Genomic DNA, 18,992 nt, shown 5'->3' with positions numbered 1-18,992 from the left:
AGAAAATGAAAACCTGAATATGCTTAGTGGGTGCCAAATAATTGCCATCAGCTCTCAGACTTTCTGAACTTACAATAGCAATCTTTAATTTTATCTAGATATGTCAAAAGCAGAAAAAACATGGAAAAACATATCATGGTGAATAAATATGCAACATTTATTTCAGAACATCATTATCTCCGTAAGCTTTTACTTAGGGAATTTGCCAATGACAAAAAGAATGAAATAATGTATTTTGACAGTATGCACAGAAGATTTCAAGCAAAAAATAATGGGATTGTCCAGAAATTGTCTTCTGAATAGTGCCAGTATGCATTTGTGTATATGGTAATGCTTGTGAGCGTTGCTAGAATTTGTCCTTTGCGACTCACTTTTTGTTCTTTACTTATCAGAGAAGTTATAAGCTTTTGAACACTGTCTGAATATAAGTACGAATAGCATTAGGTTATCACATTCTCTAAACACTTCCCGTGAAATGTTTCCTGCACTTCCATGAAACTTGTTTTTTTTCCCGCTTACCTAAATTCGTTGGATGCGTTGATAGTACCTGTACTTTGTTATTATTTGGTGATTCCTCCGCTGAACAGTTTCTACATCGTACAGACCTCAGAAGGTTTCTTCATCATCACAACGACTCTACAGAGAGAAAAACAAGTTCTGTGCTGTGTGTAGGGAGGAGTGTTAAAATGGATAGAATTACTCTGTGTTTGAAAAAACTGGACCTATATACCAGCCAGTCTTGCTTTCTATAAATGTTTTGCTGATAGGAGTCAGGTCAGATGGGAACAGAGAGCAGAATTCTCCATGCTTTTTAATATAGCATGTTTTTCTTATTATTTATGTGATATTTTTAGTGAAATTAGTGTTATTCCAAATATAATAAAATACATGGAGCAGCTCTATAACTACATAGGAATTCTGGCTTCGCTTTTTTTTTTTTTTTTTTTTAACAGAAAGAAATGGCTGATTTACGTTTGTTTATTTTCCAAGATTCAATGACCTCTGCAAGATTTCTATTTTCTGCTACAGGAAAAACGTCCAACAATCCAGATATAATTGATTTTCTTCAACATGTAACCTACTTTAAAAGAATCTGAATAGATGCTACTTTTATCCACAGCAAACTTTTTAAGCATTTAAAATTTATTTTTTACTTGCTTGAGGGATTCTGAGCTTTGCTTTAGAAGGCTGCTGTCATTTAGGTATCATTTCTTCAGATTTGCAAGTATGCTAAATGTTCGAGGTGCTCAGAATATTTACATTTCAGATTAACTGGCTTCTAAGGTTGATTTCAAGAAATATTTTTTCAGTTGTACTTTAAAAACCTTCATTGAGGAGCTTCTTCTAAGCCTACTTTACAAAAATGTTTGGGTTTTAATATTTTACTATGTGGATTTAAGGAAAAAATAAAAAGATCTTCTGTCTTTTTAGTGCAAGTTAACTCACTGGAGCCTGATGTTTTGGAAAAGTCTTGTTACATCAGTTTTATCTAGTGCTGTAAGGAGCATTACTGGATAGGACAAGGAAGGGTAAGAAGAGAAGGAAAAAAGGTTCTTTTTCTTTCCTTTTTTTTTTTAAGACAATGAAGAAGAGAGAAAAGCATTGTCCCACACCAGGGATGCAGAAAAGAGTCTGATATCGATCCAGGTTTTTTTGTTATTAAAGATCAACTGAAAAGATTTTAGCAGAAAATGGTAGAGAGTCATGTGGAAGATGTATTGTCTTAAGTTGTAATTTGAGGATGTAAAATCACCTGTCTCTTCAAAAAAAAAAAAAAAAAAAAAAAAAAGCTGATTTTTGTCATTTAGTGGTTAGATTGATAGCTATCTCCCTGGATTTCTGAGCACTGGTAATGGGATCGCATATTTTTGATAACTTTACCAGTTTGGGCAATGCCCAGAAGTGATACAGCTCGAATTTGTTGCCATGTAATAGCTGCAGAGTAAATTGCTGGCCTACTTCTAGCACATAATTACCAAAGGTCCATATAAAAAGAATCATGAGGGGTCAGTGTGACCATGCACGTGTTAGTGAACATGCATCCATTCTTTTGGGGGGTGGTGGGGCAATGAACCCAAGATTTTGGCAAAGGAAAGGTTTAATTTAAAAGATGAAATTTCAACACTGGCATAAAAGTGATGTGATTGTGTGCAGCTCCCCATCGTTTCCAGGGGAGCTGTGAGTGACCAGTAGCTCTCAGAATTAGGCTGTTTATGATTTCGCATCTCTTTTTCAATCATCTATAGATGTTATTTTTGGCATCACAGAATATTCTGTTTGCAAGCTTTTTACATACTAATATAATGTGTTTTCTATTTTATTAAACCTTAGTGCTCATGTTTGGTTTTCATTACTGCATAAATCTCAGAATAAGGTCTTATAATTAAACAAATGTTTCCAAAATGACAGTATTGAATCTTACAAGGGTAACATTATCATAACATACAATTGTTTTTTGTGCCACAGACCTCAGACTTTGGAGCATGTGTCAGACACAAAAGAAGAGCAAATGGATGCAGGACCACCAGACGGTCTGGAACATGACGCCAACAGAAATGCAGACGCTGGCCTACCCTCCCTGTGTCTCAAGCAAGTGTTTCCGAAGTATGCTAAGCAGTTCAATTATCTGCGACTTGTGGACAGAGTGGCTGCGTTGTTTATCCGTTTCCTTGGTGTTAAAGGGACAACCAAGCTTGGGCCAACAGGTTTTCGAACATTTATAAGGTTAGTGATGTGAAGATTTCTTTAAGAATTGCATAAAGTATAGTAGAGAGTTTAGAAACTAGAAACCCTGTTGTGTAGCACTACTGTCACTCTGCTTATCTTAAGTTTTGCTGGATAAAAATAGGCCCTAATAGTGATATATTTTTAGCTCACAGATTTAGTAATCCCTTCTGAAGGAACTTTTCCACATAAGATCCATTGAATTGTTGCATAATCTCTTGTAAAATGGATGTATTTTTATCACAGCAAGTTCCCAAGGTAAATGTTTAAGGGCATAATACAGGCTTTCTCCTTTATAATTACTCTTTTGCTCTGCAGTTCCTCCAATCTTGTCATTTGGTGTTAGAATGATGGAAGTTATTTGCATGGTGGTGGCTTGCAGTGTCACAAGTACGCTGCTGCATGACACCCCAGAGTTGGTTCTTGGGAGTAAGAGCTCCTGTTTTCATCCTGAGGGAGCATCATGACTGACAGACATATAGACAGACAGACAGTGTTGCCAACGACCCCTGCAGAAATTGTCATGGTTTGCCAAACTAAGAATTGTTGTGGAGATCCTGGCAGGGGGGTTGTGTATATACAAGAAAATGTTCTCTGAGATAAAAGAGTAAAGAGGATTTAAGAATCTGAGATAACAGAATTGATAACAGCATAACATAATTGATACTATGCAGATTTTTTTTTAATTTATTATTCTGTATCAACCATTCTCCCAAGTGAAAAGATGTTACGGTTCATTTGCTTATTGGAGCTGATTCATTGGAGTTCCCAAAGCTATTTTTTGGTGAATTTGATGTTTTGTAGTAGAGATTTGCTAACAGGCCTCTCCCAAGAGGCAGATAATGAAGCCAAATTATAGCAAAAGTCATTTTCCTCTGAAAGCCTCATATAAAACTTGCACATGCAAAAAAATAATAATCTGAAGTACTTTAGTATGTCACTGTAGTAAAAATGACCTTTTCTTTAACTTACACTTTCCAAGAAAGGACTGAGGAAGTAAATTGTGTGCATATTGTCTTAATTCATCTTTATGGTATCCACTTCATGTAATATACTACACGTGAGGATTTTGAATAAATTACACTAATATTTGTCCTATTGTGCTTATTTTTTCTGCCCATAAAATAAAGGCTAAGTATATATATTTATCTCTCCCTAACTATATTACCCCCTTACTGTAAATCATTATTTCAAAAAATGCATGAGAACAGCATGTATCAGAACTTGCTAAATAAATTTTTAATTGTCTTTAGCTTTTGTGGAAACTGCCATGGTATCATAAACTCAGGGTTATTCATATGGTTGAAAATAAGCAGTTGAAACAGAAGAGTGCACGTGAATGACTTCCAAAGGCTGTTAAAAAAGAAATACTGTATTTCAGTTTATTCATAGAACTGACTTTTCCTTGTCACAGGCATGCACGCACTTAAATTTCCACATTCTCTATGCTTACAACTTTTTTTTATAGCTGCTTGCTGTAGATATGGAGCAATGGCCACTCAAAGGCAGGTAAAACGACGCTGGTAGAGGATTATGGAGTGGGTAGGGATGTCTGTGTTTCAGTCGAGGTGTGTATTACAGTCTCCAACTCCTTATGCTGGCATTGAACATCCTGACACAGCTTTGAGGGAAATACTGGTATGAAGTTTTTGTGTGTTGCTGGGAAGAGGTACACCCTGTGTTTAACGGATTTGTGTTCCAGTTTACTCTACTTAGAAAATAGCCTGCTGCTTTTTAAAGGTATGTATACTCCTGAACTCTTTAAAGCTGTCACTCTAGATACTCTTGTAGACTGAGTCTAGTGGGAATAGACATAATGAAGAGTTATCTTCACCCTCATAATTGTATGTAGAGAAGCAAGTTACGGAAACACATGTAATTCAGGTATCATGAATGAGGAAAATAATAGCATGGTGATAGAGAAAACTTCCTTTTATGTCTCTTGATATTTGGTAATGAGTCTAATCTTACAGAAGGTGCATGATACTTAGAGTAAGGTGAACATACACTGACCTGTGCAACTTTATCTAGTAGGTACCCTTGGGTCTTCATTTACAGCAGATCAGTAGCGCTTGGAAGATACTATTTGCAGTCCTAGTCAACATGTCAAGTTTCTAGCAAGCCTTAGGAATACAACCAGATTGGTATTTAAAAGTTATGAAAAAGTGACAGTTGAGATTGGGTGATTCGAGATTTGATTTTGCCAGCTGTGGGGGCGTAGCCTTCTGCCCTTAAGAGACCATTTCCAAATGCCAGTTACTAATGCGTTGTGTACTAAGGATTTGCATCATGAAATTGCAACTTGCAGTGGCAAAGAATTCAATTTATTTTTTCATATACTTTTTATTTCTTTTTTTATGGATATATCTGTTATTGTCATGGTACAAATATCTCATTTTCTGTCTTTCATTGACTATGACAAAAGAAATAAGCAGGAGCAGATGTACTCTTAAAATACAGAGATCTGTTTTCTATGCAGAGGCCTTTAGCTTTCAAGATGAATACAAACAATTCAAATTATAGAAATTACAGATATATGTGTTCTTCCCACAGAACAGTGCAGGATTGTTTCCATTTCTGAATTTACTATTGTTTAGTCCAGTTTAATTTGGCATTTTTCAGATGAGCAAAGTATAAATGCCAACATTTCCTTTTAAAATAATTAAAATAAATTAACATATCTCAATGAAATGGTGTTTACTCTACAGTTTCTGATGACTCTTAAATTAAACTTTTTAATACTAGCAAATTTTTATTTTTTACCCAGAGGATCTTTACCATCTGCATGATCCTTTTCTAAAATGCTCTCCTTACTACTCATTTCAGAAATAAAGTCATGTTTCTAAAATGTGTGCTGTGTGTCTTTTTCACGAATGAACTGGTACACAACTGTATGTGTGTGTGGAGAGGGGAACGACTGCAAAGTATCCAACCAAATTTTAGCTAATCAAAATCTACTGCCTTACATAGTTTCTTCATTCCAAAAATATAACTCAGAGAGAGACAAAGAATGTGGCCCACATCCTTATTTAGATGCTGCCTGAAGTTTTAAGGACTATCTAGACTGTACCTTGACTATTCTCTGTTTTAAGGCAGTCTGGTTAGGCTACTGAAGGGACAGGATTTTTCTGAATTATCTTTTTTCTGGCTAGAAATTTTGGCCATGTGCAGTAGTTCCAGCCAGGCTGCCAGACATCTGGAAATCCTGGACAGATGGTTAACTCTCATATACTGATCAACACTATACTGCAGGCTCAGACCACACAATTGTCAGATCTCCTAGACATGTGCTTATCACCAAATGCCTAAAATACATCTGGAAGAGGGAGAGCTGTTGTTTTTCCTGCAGTGCTGAGTAACACATAGGATAAATCTGTTCAGTATTCAAACATAAAGAAGTAATTCTGTGCCAGAAAGCTTTCCTCCAGCTCTTTTCAGACCAGCGTATCAGTCAAATTAATATAACTCTGCCTCATGTAGACAGTCTATGCAGATTTGTATTGGATTTTGCAATATATCAATTCATTCCATTCTGTTACGGCCTCAAAAAGAGTAGTAGAAATAGTCTAGGAGAAAGCTGTAATAGTCAATCAAGTCATTTTTAATAGAAATATTCACAATTTCCCCCCCTTTTTTTCTTGTTTATTGCAAAGCCAAGATAAATCAGTTAATCCATAATATGACCTGCTTCCTTTTTTTGCTAGATATTGACCTGAGATTGAATGTACAAGTCTGATTTAGATGCTCAGAGCCTTTTTTTTTGGCTGTGAGGATGTCTGTGATCTGAACTGGTAGCCAGAATAGTTACATACATGGAATGATTTGTAAGTGAAAAGTTTAGGGCTTTTACCATGTCAGGCATGTACACTTAATAAATGCTGATTTGTTTGCTGTCTACTGCATGCCTTTTGTTGGGCTCAGCATGTTATCGTGGGTGGGTACACAACATGGGTAAACTTTTCTTTCATGGTTCTCCCAATTGCTCTCACAGAAGTTTTCCTAACTTAGAAGTTTGGAAGTAATCTATAAGCTATAGATTACTACAGTAAGCTATATTTTTCTTTATTTTGTCTATATTTAACAGAAATTGCAAGCTGAGTAACAGCAATTTTTCAATGGCTTCTGTAGATATCCTATACATTGATATCACGAGAAGGTGGAACAGCATGGGAATCGATCACAAAGAATCAGGTAACGGTATTTTTATTTGAAGATAATGAAAGCTGTTTTTTTTTCTTTTTGTAGTTTTGCTAGTTCCAGCACGCTTCCAACTTCCAGTAGAAATAATGGGAGCAAGACATGCATATCTGAGGCATGTGTATGTGCAACAATATTTTTCTGTTTAGTTCCAAGGCAGTTTCCTTTTGTCTATAGAATAGATCCCTTGGTTTTCAGTTTATATGTCAGAGCAAGGGGCCTTCTGCAGGCCCCTTTTTTGTGCTTGCAATTTTGCATTCATAATTCTTGTTGCTGTTTGTGGAGGAGCATTTAAAAACATTTCCAGTGGAGCCTCTAACTTAATTACAGTGTAAGGAGATGTGTCCATATTAGAGTAACTTACATAGTCTAGCAAAACAAATAAGCTACTCAGGAGCTAAAAATAAATATGTTCAACTTCTCTTTTTGATTTGACTCTATTCTCTGGTTTCTTTAGGGACAATCAAAACTACCTGTATTATTTTTCGTATTCCAGATAATTCCTCCCCCTATCAGTATACTCCTTTCATTTTCATTGCCTTTGTGGTTGGTAATGGAAGAATAATAGGTTCCTGCAATGACTTACACAATGCTCCACTATTAAATTGGCTCCAAAGTCTTGTAATTACCTAAAGCTGCATTTTGTCAAAAAGGGAATTCATTAAGTAAAATCTTCTTGGAGCAATAAGGTGGGTGTTCCTGTCAAGGTACCACAGATGGCAGTTAACTTACTACAGTGGTGCTGGCAGTAAACAGAGAGGCTTAAATCCAAACCTTTAAGAGTAAGTATGCTCCTTAATTATCATTTTAAGGGCTAAATGTTCTCATGTTATAAACCAACGCTAAGATTTTGCTAATTCTTTGGCAAATTAAAAATAAAATCCAACACACTATCTCCTTAATACTAAATGTGTAATTTGGTGGCAGAAACATATATTTTTAATTAAGTTATTAAATAGATAAATTAATCATAGCACCAGGAAACTATTTTTCAAAAGAACAACTATAAACTTGCAATGCTACCTGATCTATTATTAAGTCTGTGTTAACTTTTCTTCTTTTTGCATTTTAAATTGCTGCGGCAAAGCAAAATCTGTATAATCAGTTCATATAATGTTGCTCATAAATATGTTGTGGGGTTGATGTTTATCTTTCACTGTTCTGGTCAACAAAACAAAGTGCTACAGAAAATAAATATTGCTATAACCAACAAAATGGAGTTCAGTTCTGACTTCTGTCAGACTTGCAGCTTTTCCTCTGGGCTGTACAAAACGCAGCCATTGAGATCATTTTCTCATTGCATCTTATACAATCTCAATTTGAAGCCTTTCTTTATTCCTGTTACCTGTGTCAAACTTGTCTCTCTTTCCATGATACCTGCTTTGTTACGTGGGTTATTCCAGCTTGCCATTTGTAAAGAGAGCAAGAATAGAAAAAAAAATGCCTATGTAGAAAATTATATTTATTTAAAAAGGCTTTCTTCTCAATTAAATTTCAATATGTATTCAGGACCCTGACAAAACTTTAAATCAAGGAGATTTAAACATTTTCTCTGCTGCTTTTGCACTATTTTGTCTCCTTTTATTTTTATTTTTTTAAAAGGCTCTGAGGTTTTGATATTCTTCCAAAAAGCTTGTGCTAGGAAATAAAAATGTTAATTATTGTCCTGTGAACCAAATGGGATTTGAAGCCCTCTTTGCACATACAGGCAGGTGATGATTACCAGTGGCCCAAGGATAGTCATGCGGAAATGAGTTAGAGATGCTTTCCTCTGCAGTCACATTTTGCTAGCCTGACTTCTGTAGATGTTGCTGAGAAACAAAAGTATCCATCATATAGCAGAAGAATTTACTTCTGAACTGCTGGCGGGTAGGGAGGTGGAGAGGGTGTTACACGTTACACTTCCCAAGATAAACTCATGATGAATCTAAGGAACAAAGCAAGGCACTTTGAATCAGTGCCATGGCTGTGAAGTAAACATGACTTGCTATACATGAATGTATATTGCAATTTTAGGACTTCACTCTAATATTATGTGCAAATAATGAACTCCTAGTTTCCTCAGTGGTGTTCATCTTCTGTGTCTTTCGCATAGCCTGTGGTTTTGAAGCTCATGTTTTTAACACGAACTTCTATCTCAGCACTTAACAACTTATTACAGACAATTAGTTGTGCTTTCTGCTACAAGCAGCCCTTGGTGGAAATTGTACTCCTATTTGTCCGTTTAGGATCATTATTCACTTATGTCACTTTTAAGCCTTTTTACATCCAACTTGGATTGTAAACCTCAGTTTAAGTGTGTTCTATGTATGGCTAAAAGGCTTTTATAAGAAATACATCTACCCCAACAAGAGATTAATTTTTCCTGCGACTCCCTCTTTTTTCCAGTTTTAGAGAAGAGGATTAAATAGCCACACTAGGCTGAAGAGTGGAAAAAAAGAGGCAGTAGCAAAATGTATGCAGCTCCTGCTTTCTAGTTCAATAGGAGAGATCACTGATTCTATAAGAAAACATACAGAAAAACCTCACCTTCTTCAAGAGGAGTTGTGCCAGTCCCATGCAATACCATGCCACTTGGAGTGGACTTCCCATTGAACAACCTCCGACAGGGACATTGGAAATCAATCATCTAAATTATTTATTCCTACATAAGGAATAAGTAAATAAAATTAGAGCACTTAAAGATGTCAGACAAGAACAGACACTATGCAAAGTTGTTTGCTAAATAGCACTAAAAATTCTCTAGAATTTTAAAGCCCAAAAGGAAAGTGTGTATTATATGGTGTGAGCTTATTCCCAGCTGCCTCACAGATTTACTCTACGACCATCACATATCTTCCTGATACTGCAGTGGATGGTTGGGAAAATGAATCTAAACACATTCCTATTACACAGTTGCCTTTAGAATATTAACCTATTATAAGAAATCTGTCACAATTTAATAAGGAGGCTAGATAGAGCATTTCATTCATCTCTCTTTTTAAAATTCTGCATTTGATTACATTGCTTATTTTTTGTGGCTTTATGTATGAACATGAAAATCAGTTTATCTACTGAAGAAAATAGATCTCTCTCAGATCGCTCAGATCTGTACTGTATAAATCACATTGTTCAATTTAAAGTTACTAACTGTCTTCAGTTTACTTGTATCCACTGTAGAGTTCATCTATACTCACTACTTTGGCTTATAAGACAGGTTTTTCCTAAATTCCTTTCAAAGGAAAACAAGCTAATTGAAATGTCAGTGTTTTCTTCCTACATTACTTTAGCACTTATCTTTTGCTGACACTAAAGAGTTGGCATTCTTGCAGGTAATTAGTTTTCGCCACAGTGAGAAATGGTTATATTAGCTTTGGATCCACAGTGATAACCCTTGGAACCCAGAGCTGGCTGTATACATCCAGATAAGTGGCGTAACTTTTTGGTATCTATATTTACTGTATTGAAGTTTAGAAGTTTCCCAAAACAAAATCCTCTGCAAACCTAGTTTTTCTAATTGGTCTAATTTATAATTTTGTTCTAAATGGTAGCGCATTATTCCTGCACCATTAAAGGGCTTTCGCAATACTGGATGCTGGAGGTAACACCAAAATGCCCTATTTTTGTCTGTCAAGATGGATTGTCAAGATTTCATTTAAATCAGAGTGGCGTAAAGTGATCCACCTAGAGGCTGCTTGTTATAAGCTAGCATGCTTATCACAGACCTCCAAGTTGGTATCTTTCCAGAAATTGGTTCAAAATATATTTTTCTTTAAGAACCTGAACATCAAGGTGTATACTCCAGTGTCTTTTTTGAAAGGTTAAAATAGCAGAAGAATCAATAAATCTCCAAGCTGAGAGTGACTTCTTAGATTTGATACTCCCTTTCCCTCTATGAAATAGATCTGTAGTGCCCTCTTGCATAAACATCAAGAATCTCAATGATACACATAATTTTTTGTTAGAGGTTTGCCTAGGTATGACACTTATAAAGTGATTTGTGTGTCATCTTTTTTTTTTTTGAATATTTAAACATACTTCACAAATGTTAATGGAGCTTCTCTTCCTGTGAAATAGGTATTATTTTATCTTGCTTGAGCATGGGTATTCTGTAATATCCTGTGGACTTTGTGTATATGAAGTCAGATAAGGTACAAGGTGAATAATTAAAACAGACTGTTCAGAGGACTGATGGAAGGAATATATCCAGTCCTAAGATCAGAAAGGAGAAAATGAATGCATATCACACAGAACATAGTATGGCTGATTGTGTGAATTACTGTACTAGTTTAGGCAGGTTAGTTTAGGCACCTAAGTTTCACAGGTATGGAAAAGTTTCCAAGTGCTGCAAATAGTATTTAGTCAGGTTTTTCCCAAAGATCTGATACTTATGGAAGATTTGTGTATTTGCATTTAGAATTTCAGTATGGATATAAGTCATTTATGTGGTTGGTTGATAGAATTTCACTGGCAAAAATAATAGATGTACAGATGAGTCTTCAAGCCCAGAATTGAGCTTCCAGAATTGAAGAAATGTGTTGAAAGTCTTAATGATATAGATGTTTTCTGGGTGTTAAAATTTAAAAAAAAAAAAAAAAAAAAGGCGGGGCATGAGGAAATCAAAAATCCAACACTGTAACGTTTTGGTATGTAATCTTATCGAGATATCTGTGCGACCTGGCTTTGCATTTGGCCCCCGTCCAGCTGTAACCAACACCGTAACTATTGCTGTAGTGATAAAACAGCAGCTTCTAACTTTTTCATTAAATGCTTCATGAGTGTCATTTTTTAGGAAGTACATATGCTACCAAAGGTGCTTTCTCTGCCTGTAGCTCACTGTGACTGATAAAATATTTATTGAGCTGGCAGCTGCTGCTTTCAGATAAACCAACGATTTCTTTGCAAGCTGTTTTATAGCCAAGATTGTAAGCAACTCCAACTGCACTCTTAGTTGAGAGAAATTATACTTCAGAACGTAATTGTATTTTTTAAAAGATGTCTTTCCAGCGGCATCAGTACACTAACATTAAGTTAAAAACCCAGACCTTTTAATATCTCATCTTAAAATAATCTTCTAAAGTGTATGCTCAAACAGGATGCACCAGTTAAACACAAAACAGCTATGACTGTTCCGTGTTGCTGGCATTCTGAAAAGCTGCATTATTGTCTGGCTTCCTGATTAGGAATTAAGTAAGGTATAACTTCAAGGTTTAAAATACAATAATTAGTGTTAATATGCAGCCACTCTTTCCACTAGCTATGTTAATATACTATTAGTATGATGTGATCAAACAGCATCTGAAGAATTCTATCCTGCAGACTGTAGCTTCTGCAGGTATTTTTGTTCATGAAAGGGCTCAGCAGAGTTTTATTATAGTAGAATTTCTTGGCAATGCTCTGCCTTCCCTTCTAACATGCATTAACTGGTTGTCTTTTGTGTCACTGAAACAAAATTGCCATTTTAGAGGTCCTGGCGTTAGTAAAGTGTATGCTCATCTGGGAGTTCCATAGAAGAAAATGAGAATAACTAACATTGCACAAACAATGATTTTTTTAATTTGTTTTATTTTGTTTTGTTTTCTGGAGGCATGATAGATATTGGAGTCCTTTGGAATAAGTAAAGTCTGTATGACAAATCTATTAAAACCTAACCCCCAACTGCTGTCTTCTCATCTGAGAAGACTGGTAGTAATACTGGAAGATTGATACTTGGATTTCCATTTCATTTCTATAAATCTATATCTGAATGGTTAAGTTGGTAGTGTTTTGAAAAAAGATGTGAGAAAGAGCATCTGTAGGAAACCTCTGTAAGACAGCTGCTGATGAATAAAATCCATTCCAGTATTTGGTGACTCCCTCCATTTGATGTCATGAGCCAAATACACCTTCTGTGCATACCTTTCAGGTTCCAATTTTTGCATTTGGCCTTTGGAGAAGGACAATGTGCCCAATCTCCCATTTGTAGCTTGCTTTAATTAATATCGATTGGGTCAACAGAGAGTTATGCCATGAGAAGTTACACTTTTTGCATATACAGTGGTTGAGAATATATTTACAAAAAGCATTGGGACTGGATTTCTGAGTAATGATGGAGTAGAATATGGAGTTGGATACTAGTTTAAATGCAATCTCAGTCCTTTCATATAAGAAGGTGTAGAAGGGCCCAGTCTAGCTTTTACAGCAAAATACCTTCCTTACCAAAGTCACCAGTGTGACTGACAAAATATCGCCTCTTTGACCTCCAAAAGGAAGGCTAAAGATTCATACATAACTACAGTCTTAGCAGATGGAAAGCAATGCTTAAGAGAACTCACTTTTGTGATAATGTGATACCAGTAATGGGATTATCTTTATAGTACTACAGACTAAAATGCCATACTGTTTGAGCGGTTCTGCATTTGAATTTTTGTTTTAGGTCCATCTCTAAAAAGACAAGGTTTAAATGACCCACTTCAGTTTCACATGTAACTTGTTTTTTCAACACAGGTGGATTTTATTCCCTGAAGCTCTATATGTTAGTATGTATTTGATTTGGTTTTAACTTAACTGTTTGAGGCAACAGAAATCAAGTCTGATCTTATGGCAGTTTAACTGTACAACTTCTTAAAATCAGTTGTTGCTGCAGCAGTTTTCCTCTGGATGCCAGGCTGCTGGTCAGGCTGATATTTGTAAAAATTAGTCTCTATTTCTGAATAGCTTCACTGATGGAGAATATGATCCATCTGTAACCCAGCCTGGGCATACTTGCTATACTGAAACACTAAATGATCTGACGTGTGTCATACACAAAGAAAATGTTGTCTTTTGGTCTTTGAAGGACAGATGGATTATTTTTTCTTAATAAACATTCTAGATGGCTACTGTCTAAATTAAAATATGTTAACTAACATGATTGCATGTGTACACACCCTGGCACATAGGCGTTTGGTCCCGATGCTAAAGAAAGAAGAGTATTTTGTCTAAAGAATGTAGTACGCTAGAGAATTCTGTGTTATGAATCTCCTATGACCTCTTTTTCCTTGCAGGGATGTGTTGGCAAGCCTTTGTGGAAGCTTTCTTCTGTCTAGCTCAGAAAAAATACAAGTCACTCCCACTTCATGAGCAAGTGGCATCACTGATTGATTTTTGTGAATACCATCTAGCTGTTCTGGATGAGAAGCGCCTAGTTTGTGGCCGAGGGATTGTGGAGCGCCGAAATGCACTAGTTACTTGCCAGACAGATGGACTTCAGCTTACACCAGCTGCTCATACATCCCTCCTGAATAGTATGGCCACAGCTAATAAGCTTGCAGATTATAGAAACCATCAATAATAATGGTGCTATTTTATCAGGGCAAAGCAGAGAGAGACTGATGGAATTGAGAATTAATTCCTGGGTACGTACAGCAGGAGGTGAAACAGAATCTTGAATTCCTACATCTGATAGTCAGAGTTGTTTTACAGCTTTTTTTGATTTACACTCTTCAAAAAGTCTATTGCAAGGTCACATTTCCAAATAATGACCCTTCCTGGCAATGACTATTTATTTACTCCTCTGTACACCCTGAGTGACAAACTGTGTCTTTCTTCTGCTTGTATAAAATACAAGATTGAAGCATGAAGACAAACAACAGAAAATGGAAGGGGATGATAACCAGCATCATGAGATTGGTTGCACTGCTTTAGAGGCATGCTGCACAAAAGGAATTATGTTGCTTTGTATGCACTGGATGTATCGTGGAAACCAAGTAAGGATCTGCAATCTAAATACCAGTTGTGTGCTTCCGCAAACTAAAGCCTGGAATTACGTATGTGGTCAAAATTTAGGCTTTGACTATCTTTTTTTTGGACTGAATTTGTTGGTATCAGTACAGATTTTGTTCATTTCCTACAGCTATGTACTTCATATTTTAAGTTAATCTTGAAACATTGAAATCATAGTATTTTTGCTTCTGTTTCTTCATAAATGACTTTGCCATGACAACTGCTGTTAAATTTTTAAAGAAAAACTAAAGCTGTTTACCTTTTTTGCTTTCAGAGAGCCAATAAAATTATTCACAGAAAAATTAACTTTGTTAAGTAAAATTTGGTGAATCAAGTGGTGTTTCCTTTTTTCAACTGCTAAGCACTGCTTCTGCAAAGAGCTCTGTAAGGGCCCCTTTACGATGTAAAGGCCTAAGAGTTCATTTAGAGTCCAGTGAAATCTATCCAGTCGCTGGCTTCTGGCTTCAGTATTCTAGGACTGTTTTTTATTTTGTTTTGGTTTTGCTTTTCACTGTTTGCTATCCTATTTGGACCTGTAGTAGCATCTAAAGTAGTTTTTTTTCCCTCTCTCTTTGCATATGTTCTTATTTTTTTTCCTTAGATAACAGTATAATTCTCTAGAAATTAGAACTATATTATGTAACAGGATATTTTGTCAAGAATGCTGAACTATATCATCACAGCTTTTTTGAAGGAGTTATACAGAGTAGTCTTATTTTTAAATAAATGAAATGTGAGTTCCATAATCATACTTAGGGGGGCTTAAGTAGAGACATGAGGACATGTGAAAGGACATGAATTACTTGGCAATTCAGGGCTGTTTAGTCAAGTTTTCTCTACTTTTTTTTTTTTCTGTTTTGGTCTCATACCTGTACTTTTTAGTTTTTCCCAACATGAAGACATATATAACTAATTCAGTTGTATATGTCTTTTAATAAGATGCTTCTTTCTCTTTATTGTCCTGATGGATCTTCATATACTGCTTTCTAATTTATTTGTATAAGACAATGAACAATGAACGTTTTCAGTTTTTAATATATGCAGAAAATTATCTTAGCTTGATGCCTAAATGCTGTAATGGCTGGCATGTCAGAAGTACCCTTGATAAAATCTTATGTTTTCAATATGATCTTACAGGAAGTGCATTTTTAGTGCAGAGGATTTAGGATTTGATGCCATGGACTAAATGTATACACAGTACTGAGTGAATTTTTATTTCAAGAAAGGTTTAGAGTTTACGTTCTTGATTTTAGTTTAAGTAGCATGCATTTTTCCCAGGTGGAAATCAGTGGCAAGGCTGCACAAAACAGAAGTCAAGCTGAGCCCACAAGAAACTAAGACTCAGAATGTGTTAATATCAGATACAGAAATACCACCTTATCCTCTTGTCTCTTCCTGCACACAAATAATAAAAGTAGTAGATAATCTGTTTTTCTGTAATGGCTAGACTGCTTGAAATTTTATGTATTGTACAGTTAAGAGGACAATTGTGGACTAATGCCACTGCCCTCAGCTTTGGTTAAGTTTCATAAAGATTATTGCACTATGAAGATAAAAGGCCAGACTCCAACGTTTGGCATCTGTCAGAACAAATGAAGTGGAAAGGGTCATTTTTTTCACAGTTTTATTGTAATATATCTGAAGACACTCAAAAGTTGAAAAATGGTTACTTCTCATTTTGTGACATCTGACATTTGTCTTGCGATTGGCAGTGTGTTACTAGAAAATAGCTTACAGTTTCTCTCATCTTGTGATTGATGTCCTGTAGAGACAGACTTAGAGGACAGCAGGATTTGAAATGTTACAGATGTGAATGCCTTTCCTTAGAGCTTTCAAGTAGTACAACTCATGCCCTAAAATAACAATTTTTTGCTACTGTATACTAGTTACCCTGATACCTAGCTGAAAGAAATTAACTATTCTATGTAATGAACATTGATAAGATCCCTCTGTATTTTGATGATCTTTATATTCCACAGATCTAATACAGATTTTTATACCCTGTTTGCACACAGGCTATAATTTGGGCAGTATATTCAATTTGTCTCTTACTTCTAATATGAAGGGTCCCTTGTAGAATAATCAAAATATTCAATTATCTTTCTCTAGTAATACAGTGTTCATATATTTTTATAATTGGAAAATTGAATGCTATATTATTCTCTTCCCAAAGTTATTTAGCATGCACAGCAATTTCACATAGCCTGTAAGTTAGTCTGTGCATACGCAAAAGTTACCAGAGATGCTTAATTCAGGATATGAATGCTAATCGCTGATGATAATCTGTTAATCCTGAAGTACCTTTGCAGCAGAAGAAACAATAAATGAATGACGTTTCATTTTTTTAAAAAGCAGTACTTTACTATATATTATTTTTTGAGGAAAATACAGCATTCCATTTATAAGCATACATGAACATTGCATGCCAGTGAAATCTTTCTCATTATTAGACACATAGGGGCTGATGTTCCTCACTGAGTCTAAATCAAAATAAATCGCTTAAAAATCTAAAGCAAATTTGAGGCACCTGAGTCCAGAATTTCAGTCTAGTCTGATCCACTCCCTCTAGGTTTGTATGTAGCCTGAACGTCCCCGAACATGCCAAAATCCAGCAGTTTACTCTTTGTTTGATTTTAAGCTGAGTTCTGTCTCTGCATATAGCCAGAGCTGTTGTAGTCTGAGTTGCATGAGATTTGTCTTCTGCCTAAATTCCCTGCTCACCCCTGCTCAGGGCCACTTTCTCTGAGAACATTTATTATACCTCAAAGCAAATCACTTCACTCGCTATACAGTTCTGGCTACCTTCGTTAAAACCCAGCTGCAAAGGCAGGTACCCAGCTGATTATACAATTAACCTATGTTCAATACAAGCCCCCAGTTCATCTGCTTCCCATTTGCAGGTCACAGCCTGCCCCAGGGGTGACTCCTTTCTGCTTGCTCTACCCCCGTGCTTGCACGAATCTTGCATTCAGCCTGTGGTCAGGGAACCCCTTGCGATGAGGAGGGTTCTTCTCTGTCTGTGTTTTAAAAGAATGAGACTTGAGTGGTCTTTTGAAAACAGGGAATGTGAATATCCTCATGTTCTGAGTGCTAGTGGCCAAGGGGCAGGAGGTCTGTGGCGATTCAGCGAGTGGGACACGAGCATTGCTCCCACGCTGCTGAAGCCCTCTGGGCAGCGTTAAAATCCTAGGAGGAGCTGCCGACGGGGTCTACCTGGGTGGCGCCTGGACTCTGTTGCTTCTGCATGAGCTGTACGTTGCTGACAAAGCACACGTCTTCCATGGGGACGTGTCTGGTGTCCAGCGTTGTGTTTGCTTGCTAGTGTGAAACGGGAGCCGAGTCGCCGGCCGCGGCGTGGGTTTCGGGCTGGGCGCTGGCAGACCAGCACTGCGGTAGCACCTCTGGTTCCAGCCAGGCCTGTGTCTGACTCTGTTCTGATTTCCGTGTGATGGACTGTGACAATCTGTTCTGAAATATTACCCAGTTCCCTGTAATTTATTCTCTTTTCCATCATGCTTTGCTGTTTTCCCTCTTAATCCCATGGTTCTGCTTTTTCAGCTTGCCTAATAAACTGCTGCGATCAATTTGGCTGAATCCAGTAGTTTAACTTCCCGGTCGCTATACGACCTTTTCCGTAAGCTGAGCATCTTCGTTTTGAAGGAGAATCTATCCTGCTTCATGTTTCCGAGGTCCTAGCTGGTTTTCGGTGACGCTAGCACGCCTCAGGCCTTCGCCGAGCCAACGCGACAATTCTCTGTTTTCTGCACTCGCTCGGGAACGCGGATTTCGGCAGCTTTCGTCTGTGAGCGCTGGCCGGAGCGGCGAGCCCGGCTGGGGACTGGCGCCGGTGCTACGTGAAGAGCTGTAAGGGAGCTGCGTGGCTCGCCGCACGCCAGCACACGCGTTCCCCCGCGGCGTGGGGAAAGGGGCCAAAGCGGCGAGAGGAGCCGCGGCCCCGCGCGCCGCAGCCCCCGCGGCACGAACTCGCCCTTCGGGACCAAAATGCCGTTTGCGCCGCTCGCTCACGCGTGGATCGGGGAACGTCGCTGCTGTTTGTTTCTTTCCCCCCCCCCCCCCACTTTGCTTTGAAAATGTTGCACTTTAATTCTGCGGATGTTTTGACCTCCTTCAACTGCCTGATGGCCATATGTATATTTTATTGCTGATGAGAACGGTTTGCGTTTGTTACTATTTAATGTTGATGGTGTAGAAAACACCACCCTGTAAAATATAAGCTGTGACTAACTGGTAAGGTGTGTGCGTGTGTGGGGGTTTTTTTTTTGTTTGTTTGTTTGTTTTTAATACGCGGTTTTGGTTAAAAACCACTTCTCAGGGCGCGAGAGGAGCCG

At 37.1% G+C, this 18,992-nt stretch overlaps 1 protein-coding gene across 1 annotated transcript in view; it reads left to right on the top strand.

Moving 5' to 3' along the window:
- Positions 1-14,918, top strand: part of TTLL11 (tubulin tyrosine ligase like 11) — a 59,910-nt gene extending 44,992 nt beyond the window's left edge. Inside the window, exons 7-9 of the mRNA XM_062591175.1 lie at positions 2,467-2,724; positions 6,809-6,915; positions 13,926-14,918. Coding sequence (XP_062447159.1) covers positions 2,467-2,724; positions 6,809-6,915; positions 13,926-14,212 — 652 coding nt within the window. The 3' untranslated portion in view covers positions 14,213-14,918. The remainder of the gene's footprint in view (positions 1-2,466; positions 2,725-6,808; positions 6,916-13,925) is intronic.
- Positions 14,919-18,992: the final 4,074 nt, after the last annotated feature.

This window comes from Rhea pennata, chromosome 18, assembly GCF_028389875.1.
Source record: "Rhea pennata isolate bPtePen1 chromosome 18, bPtePen1.pri, whole genome shotgun sequence".
In the NCBI taxonomy this organism is placed as follows: domain Eukaryota; kingdom Metazoa; phylum Chordata; class Aves; order Rheiformes; family Rheidae; genus Rhea; species Rhea pennata.
This window is presented reverse-complemented; position numbering and strand designations above follow the sequence as displayed.